This window comes from Heterodontus francisci, chromosome 7, assembly GCF_036365525.1.
Source record: "Heterodontus francisci isolate sHetFra1 chromosome 7, sHetFra1.hap1, whole genome shotgun sequence".
NCBI lineage: Eukaryota > Metazoa > Chordata > Chondrichthyes > Heterodontiformes > Heterodontidae > Heterodontus > Heterodontus francisci.
In genome coordinates this window covers 7536271-7544558 of record NC_090377.1, presented here as the reverse complement: position 1 = coordinate 7544558, position 8288 = coordinate 7536271, and the positions used below count along the sequence as shown (strand labels likewise).

The following is an 8288-nucleotide window of genomic DNA, read 5'->3' as shown; positions in this document are numbered from 1 at the left end:
AGAGGGAGAAAATAATCAACATCTTACTTCAGACACTCTAATTATATTCATCAGCCGAGACACTTTATTCCGAACACCCTGATTAAATAAAACTTTAAAAATCAGCATTGCCACACAAAACTCTCAAACCACAAAATCAGCTGATTTGAGAATTCCGTAGGAAGCTACACTCTAGTAAACTACTGGTTCCAATTCCACCCTTTTAACACATTGCAGGATGTGAGGTACTACTCTAATTGTCACATTTCTGGTCGTATCCTGACTTTCTGGATATGGTGTAGAGTACGTTGTTACAGCTACGACAATCTATGAAATTTTACTAAGCATAATTGCATCACTTCTCGTAGACATTGTGCACAATGCCTTTCAATTACTTAATGTATTTCAACACTCTTCCCACTTTACAAAATATCCAGACCTCCTATTAGACAGGATACACATTGGAGAGTTCTCTCACTCTGATGAAATATAGAGCTCTGTTCATGTCATGAAACATCGTAGCAGTTTTTGAGTTGCCATCTTTGTGTATGCCCCGCTGTCTGGTCAGGAAAACCATTGTACAAACTTAAAGACTGGGAAGACTAAACAACTTTTGAGAAGGTATGTAGGTATTATTTTTCAGCAGTTCAACTTAATTCTTTGAAGAGCTTAGCATTTTATTTACACATCAAGCAGATACACGTTGTGCTGCTGACAGTAGATAATATAAAGACGAGTGGATCATGCCACGTACCAGCCGTGGTTCAATGGGTGGCATTCTTGCCTCTGAGTCAGAAGGATGTGGGGTTTAAGTCCCACTCCAGAGGCTTGAGCACAAAGACCTAGGCTGACATGCCAGCACAGTACTGAGGGAGCGCTGCACTGTCACACTGCACTGTTAAACTAAGGCTCCCACTGCCCTCCCATGGCACTACATTGAAGAAGAATAGAGGAATTTTCCCTGGAGTCCTGGCCAATATTTATCTCTCAATCAACATCACTGTATCGGATTATCTGATCATTATCACTCTGTTGTTTGTGGGATCTTACTGTGTGCAAATTGGCTGCCGCATTTTCTACATTTACAACAGTGATTACACTTCATTATTTGGAAAGCACTTTAAGACATCCTAAGGTTGTGAAAGGCGCAACAGAAATGCAAATCTCATTTTCTTTTTGTTTCTTTCATGTAAAACTCAATATATTATTCTGTGTTAAAGTTCAGCTGTATGTAAATTAATGGCTGCCCCTTTATGAGAAGGGTCCAGTTAAAACTCCAGGGGAGTTTTGTTTGAAGATGGGCTCTGATTTTAATCCGGACACCTTCAGATGGCTTGGGGCAAATTTTTAGTGATATGTGCCAGAAACTGTAATTGCACACTAGGATCTTTATATAGTGAAACATTAAAGGAAAAGCTTGATACATACATGAGGTAGAAGGGAACAGAAGAATGTGTGGGCAGGGTGGAAAGACAGCGTGTGATGTGTAAATACTGACATTGGCCAGTTGGGTCAAATGGCTTGTTTCTGTGCTGTAGATTCAAGGTGTGTACTAAGGTTCTGTCGACTATAAATATGTTTGTGCTACTGCACCACTGCTATCACAGCCATGGTGCAGTAGCACAAACATATTTATATGGGCACCTCTGTGGTCTGTTTATTAAGAGCTGATAAGAGGTCTGTATTGTTACACCAGCCGGAGGTAAATGGAACAGGGAGAAAAAGTTGTGGGTGTGAAGAATAATGGAGAGGAATAGGAGGAGGAGGATGACTTGATTGTGAGGTTTCTGGGTGGCAGGCGGGAGAGAAGTAACTTCTTATTCTTTGGTATAGAAACAGGAGGGGCCCAGGTGGACGGCTTCAGTAGTTGTCAAAGAGGCTTGTCGTTGTTTGGTATCACACAAAAGCAGCGGTGGGGGGCAAGGGGATTGTACAGTACTGAATGGTGCTCCCTAAGTGTAAAGAAATAATGGCAGTCTGTAAAAAAATACTGAAGCAGCAAAGACATTTTTATGATTCAATAAGCCAAAAATAAAGAGCAGCCAGTTCTTTAAGACAGGGAGTACTGACATGGGCATCTCCGGAACCTGTAATGCCAGGCGCTCCTGGGAACTGTTTGCCCCTGAACTGCATGCTGCACAGGAGCAGGAAATCTGATTGCACAGGTTCCTGACACCCACTTGCAGCTCACTTCAAGCACATTGAGACTCAAATACCTGAAACACCATCCTGAAAGTACGGGATTAATATTTATCAGGTGCAAAATAAGCACACAGGATTAAGGAAAGCCAGCACAGATTTGTGGTAACAGACAGGGTTGATGAGGGTAATGCAATTGATGTGCTGTACATGGACTTCCAAAAGACTTTTGGTAAAGTACCACATAACAGGCTTGTCAGCAAGTTTAAGCCCTTGGAATAAAAGGGACAGTGACAGCATGAATATGGAATTGGCTGAGTGACCAGAAACAGAGAGTAGTGGTTCATGGGTGTTTTACAGACCAGAGGAAGGCATATAGTGGGATTCCCCAAGGGTTGGGATGAGGATCACTGCTACTTTTGATCTTTATTAATTGGGTGTGCAGGGCACAATTTCAAGGACAGCCTTCCTGCCCCAGGCCAATTGAGGCCCTCAAGAGCAGCCTCCTACCTCCGTTTTGATTTTACTAAAGTCGGAGGGGCCCGCTGTTACGTGGTGACATGCCAGGTGAGATCTCGCGGGCTCCTAGAGGGCTCAGGGAGGTCCCTCCTCTGGGGCAATCCATAGAACTCATAGGGCCCCCTGGCAACGATGGCTGGGGAATCTAGGACAAGAGGCCAATCATTTAGGACTGGGATGAAGAGAAATTTCTTCACTCAGAGCATTGTGACTCTTTGGAATTCACTCCCCCAGAGGGTTGTGGATGCTCCATTGTTGAATATATTTAAGGCTGGGATAAACAGATTTTTGGTCTCTCAGGGCATCAAGGGATATGGGGAGAAGGTGGGAAAGTGGAGTTGAAGCCCAAGATCAGCCATGATCATATTGAATGGTGGAGCAGGCTCGATGGGCCGTATAGTCTACTCCTGCTCCTATTTCTTAAGTTCTTGTGTTTTTATGATGGCTACCCACTGCGGCAAGACTCCCTCCCCACCCCCACTGCATACTCAAACTCCTCACCGGGGCCTGCCTGACTGGCCCTGGAGACCCCGACCCCATTCACCTGCGTCCCGGGGTTTCTTCCATCTTTGGCACTGCGGGGTTTCCCACGTTACTGGCAGTGGCCACTGGTCCCAGCGGTGCTGCTGGTACTGCAGAGCTCTCGGCCCTCCGACTGGCCAGCAGCTCTGGAGGCAGGAGCTCGTTCCTTAAAGCAATGGCATCCCCCGTGGCGGGAATTTAACTGGCTGCCCGCCATGAAATTGCAACAGGCATCTGACAGAGGGCTGAGATGCGGTCTCCCCCGCCTACCGGCTCGCTACCAGGACCCCTGTCTCTGGAATAAAATCCGGCCCACGTGCTTCAAGGGTAATGTTATGTTACGGGGTAATGCAGGAGTTGCATCTTTGTCATTTAGCCATGGTCTAGCACACTGCTAAAAATTACGAGGTGTAGACTTTCCCTGAATACAGGTATAATGGATACCTTTTAGCTTTACCATACATTGCGTAGAGTGGGAAAATTGCATAAACATTGACTATAAGCAATGGGAACTGTATACCCAAGTAGGTACAGTGATATTTGATTCTGTACAACCGATGATCTCACAACATTTGCATAAATATTGGATAAATAAATGCACACTCTGGTTTATAGAGGACATGATGTGCTTTTACAGGACATAAGGATGGGTGACTCGGTGGTCAAAGAGGTCAGTTTTATGGAGCTTTTTAAAAGAGGTGAGAGAGATGGAGATGCTTAGGGAGAGAATTCCAAAGCCTGGAGCTTTGTCAGCTGAAGGCATGGCTGCCAATGATTGGCTGAAGGAAGTTGGGATGGCTGCCAATGATTGGCTGAAGGAAGTTGGGATGGCTGCCAATGATTGGCTGAAGGAAGTTGGGATGGCTGCCAATGATTGGTTGAAGGAAGTTGGGAATGCACAAGAGGCCAGAATTGAAGGAATGCAGAGCTCCCAAAGCATCAAATGATCAGAAAATATGTTAGCTTCAGGGAGTCCAGTGCAAATAAATCTTCAATATTCACTGTACACACATGATATAACAATACAAATCTGATACTGTAACATAAGATTATTCTCATTGCCTGATATACGCTTTCTTTCTTTCAGAAAATGCTGGGCCAGAAGATCGAGCTTGATGATTTCGACTTTGGTGATCTTTTTGAAAATTACACATATTCTGATGACTACATTGTTGATCCAGACATGTCACCCTGTACGCCCATTATAAATGAGTCAATCAACACAGCAATTGCTGTTGTCTATAGCCTGATTTGTTTCCTCGCTGTGACAGGGAACATGGTTGTAATGGTTGTCATACTTTACAATCGTCGCACAATATCATCCACAGACATCTACCTGCTTCATCTGGCAGTGGCCGATCTGCTCTTTGCTGTGACCTTGCCCTTTTGGGCAGTGGATGCCATATCTGGGTGGGTGTTTGGTGATGTCATGTGTAAGATTATCAGCATGTTACAGGAAGTTAACTTTTACAGTGGGATTCTGTTGCTGGCTTGTATCAGTATCGACCGCTATCTGGCCATTGTCTACTCTACACAGACTCACAAACAGAAGAGACCATTTCTAATCAAACTGGTCTGTGCTGCAGTTTGGGTGCTGGCCATTGCTCTGTCTTTACCTATTCTGTATAAGGGCAAATACATATATTCTGGCCGAATCATGTGTTACGAAATACTTGAAGGTGAATCGGCTGAAACATGGAGAGTAACCACCAGGTTTTTGAGGCACTTTATTGGGTTCCTCATCCCACTGCTTGTCATGATCTTCTGCTACAGTGTGATTATCCAAAAACTGTGTCAAACGAAGGGATTCCAGAAACAGAAAGCCATGAAGGTCATCATAGCGGTGGTTCTGGCTTTTCTCATTTGTTGGCTGCCGTATAATATTACTGTGTTCATCGACACACTGATGAGGAGTAAACTCATTGATGAGACTTGTGACATGCACAATCATATTGACAGAGCTCTGTCTGCAACCCAAAGTTTGGGATTCCTGCACAGCTGCATCAACCCAATCTTATATGCATTCATCGGAGTGAAATTCAGGAAGAACCTGGTCAAGCTCTTGGTTAAGAAAGGAATCAGTAAGCAAACCATCATGTCAAAGCATCGGAGATCTCTATCCTCCATCACTGAATCTGGACTTATTTCAACCAGCATATATGTTGCTTATGATGAAGATGTTGTGCCAGTCAGTAAGACAGCTGATAAAAAACAAGAAGGAATTAATAAGCAAAGTTTTTAAGAACTAAAAGATTGAGTAACAGTGCTGTGTAGTTTCAGTTCTAAACACCATAACTAAATAGTTGCCAGATGCTGCAATGTGATGTTATCTAATGTAGAGAAAATAAGGCATAAAAGTTTTATTAGTATTGGCTGAGATCATACAGGGTCTCTATACCCAATAATAAGTGATACCCACACTCACATTATTGGTTGATAATGTTATGTTGCTAACACTGAGCACAGACTCTGCTTTTGCTGCCAATGATACTCATATTGCTCAGTCACAAGGGACAAGAATAGCCACAAGGGACATTTGCTTCACAATTTCCACCCTGCATGCAATGGAATTGGATTAACACAACTATGGACCTGCGGCTCAATGCTTCAAGCTCAGCATTCTCAAGACTGATCTTTATTTTGGTGCAGACAGGTTTTCCCATGTACTCCACTACTCATGGATCTTCTCATTTACACAGACTGAAACACTCCAGCAAAAATGTCCTTACATTCAGCATCTCCTTGAGCTGTTTTCCTCTTGACAAGAGCTCGACTCCATTTTACTGGAGAGCACTCAAGCAGGGCTGAGTCTGAGTTTGACCTTGAACACTTTTCAAGAGGCGAATGCCTTATAGTCTGTGTTACTCACTCCTCGTCAGGCCTCAGCATTTCTTACATTGGCATTATCTGCGGGGTTAATGGGGCAGTAAGTAGTGCACAAACCTTTTCTTACCTCTCCTTCCCCCATGCTGTTCCAGCAGCAGGTAGCAGTTCCCGACACTGGCGATCAGAAGCACAGCTGCACTCTGACTACCTCCCAGATCTTCAGGTGTGAGGCCCAGCCAGAAGGTGAACCCACACCTGGCATCCGCTGAGGTCATGCAAATGGTCCAGGAATGAGAGGCTCAGCATCTGCTTTCACTCAGGTGCATTGCAGCTGTCGGGTGGCCCTGGAGGAAAGTCTACCCTGTTGAGTCAAGTACAAGAGATTAGGTGAGTTCTTAGATTTGCGAGGATACACCACAGATTCACCAGAATTATATCAGGGTTTAGAGGGTTAAATGGTGAGGGCAGGTTGCAACAATCTGGCTTGTGTTCCCTTGAGTTTAGAAGGCTGAGAGAGTGATCTAATGGAGGTGTTTAAAATGATGAGGTGAATACAGAGAAACTATTTCCTTTAGTGGAGGAGTCCAGAACAAAAGGGCAGAACCTTAAAATTAGAGCCATGTCATTCAGGAATGAAATGAGGAATCACTTTTCACACAAGAGGTTGTGGAAATCTGGAACTCTCTCTCCTAAAAAAGACTGTGGATGAGGGGGCTGGGGTGACGCCAACCGAAATTTTGAGTATTGAGATTGATAGATTTTTATAAAAGCAAAATACTGCAGATGCTGGAAATCTGAAATAAAAACAAGAAATGCCGGAAATACTCAGCAGGTCTGGCAGCATCTGTGCAGAGAGAAGCAGAGTTAACGTTTCAGGTCAGTGACCCTTCTTCAGATTTTTGTTGGATAAGAGTATCAAGGGACATCGAGCAAAAGCAGGAAAATGGAGTTGAGATGCAGATCTATCTGAATAGTGGAACAGGTTCCAGAGGGTGAATGGTCAATTCCTGTTCCTATGCCATATATTTGTTTTTCTACCATTCTGTGAAGTTTAGACGATAATCTTTGTGTAAACATATATCACTGTCAGATTATTTGCTTGTTCGTTGTTTATTTGATAAATTCACTTCATGTTTATTCTTTAAACAAAGCTGTGAGTCTCTATTCACTTTTGAAGATTGAATGAAAATCTTATAACAGCATAAAAGCATTTCCAAACCAGAGTTTACATTTAATTAACACAAAACCGTTCCTGAATCCTTTCCTCAAGTTCCAGACAAAGATAGAGGGGGTTATTTTGGTGAAAGTGTGAAAACAGGCGTGACGTCAGTGCTGTGCTAATAAGACACGCCTGTTTACAAGTCTGATTTTAGCCTGCAATTTTGGGATGTAATAGTGAATTAAGTGTGCGTGAAGGCACTAAACAGGAGACCTATACGTTCAGTACTCAAATGCTGAGCATTTCTCCTGGAGTGATATATGTAACCTCCACACATACAGTGGAATGTGCTGACTGAAAGACAACAGCTCATATCATAATGGCTCAGAGACCAAGGGAGAGGGCTCACAGGTTCTCAGAGATGCCACTGGAGGTCCTGGTGGAGGAGCTACAGCAGTTGAGGGATGTTCTGTACCTGCAGGGGGAATGGAGGATACAGAGGCAAAAATACGGCTCCAGTGCCACAAAAAAATTAACGATTTGATATCCTGAGGTTGTGAAGGTGCTGTATAAATGCAAGCCCTTCTCTCTTTTTGAGGAGGCGGGTAGTGCTTGGGAGACGTGTGACAGGCAGAGCAGGGGACCTATCGCCGAGAGATACGTGGCCATTTCAGCATTCTTACATACCCACAACTATTCTTGATGTATAATCCCTCAAAACTATCCTCACTCACAAGTTTTGTATGTTCTCATCACACACACACCTATAGTGGTCAAACACAATGTACGCTAACACTTCCAGCTTTACCATTGCAAACTCTCAGGTGCATGATCCACCTTGCCCCACCCCCCAACTCCGGAGGAAGTGGAAGAGGAAGAAGAGCCACCTTTCCCCATTACCCCACCACACCCCCATGGAGGAAAAGGAGGAGGGGATTGATGAAGGTGGCACTGTGTAAATCACTGCTGCAGGCACCAGCTCAGACTCTGGCACCAAGTGTAACTTAAGGCTAAGGTAGAGCACAGATCCTCACAGTGGTATGTGCTGGGCACTAGTGGGAAGTAGCCAGGTTGGGTGGGTGGGAGGGATACCACAGTTGTCACTTTTCCAGAGGGCAAAGTTGCATATGAGTTCTGTTGTAGA

General features: G+C 44.1%; 1 protein-coding gene across 1 annotated transcript; it reads left to right on the top strand.

Moving 5' to 3' along the window:
- The first annotated feature begins 424 nt into the window (after positions 1–424).
- Positions 425–7135, top strand: LOC137371823 (C-X-C chemokine receptor type 2-like). The gene is made up of 2 exons (XM_068034743.1): positions 425–600; positions 4247–7135. The coding sequence occupies exon 2, from the start codon at positions 4250–4252 to the stop codon at positions 5399–5401; it is 1152 nt and encodes a 383-aa protein (XP_067890844.1). The 5' UTR covers positions 425–600; positions 4247–4249; the 3' UTR covers positions 5402–7135.
- Positions 7136–8288: the final 1153 nt, after the last annotated feature.

Bases quoted from the DNA above. Each gene is read 5' to 3' on its own strand.
- LOC137371823 (XM_068034743.1), top strand. From the start codon at position 4,250: ATGCTGGGCCAGAAGATCGAGCTTGATGATTTCGACTTTGGTGATCTT.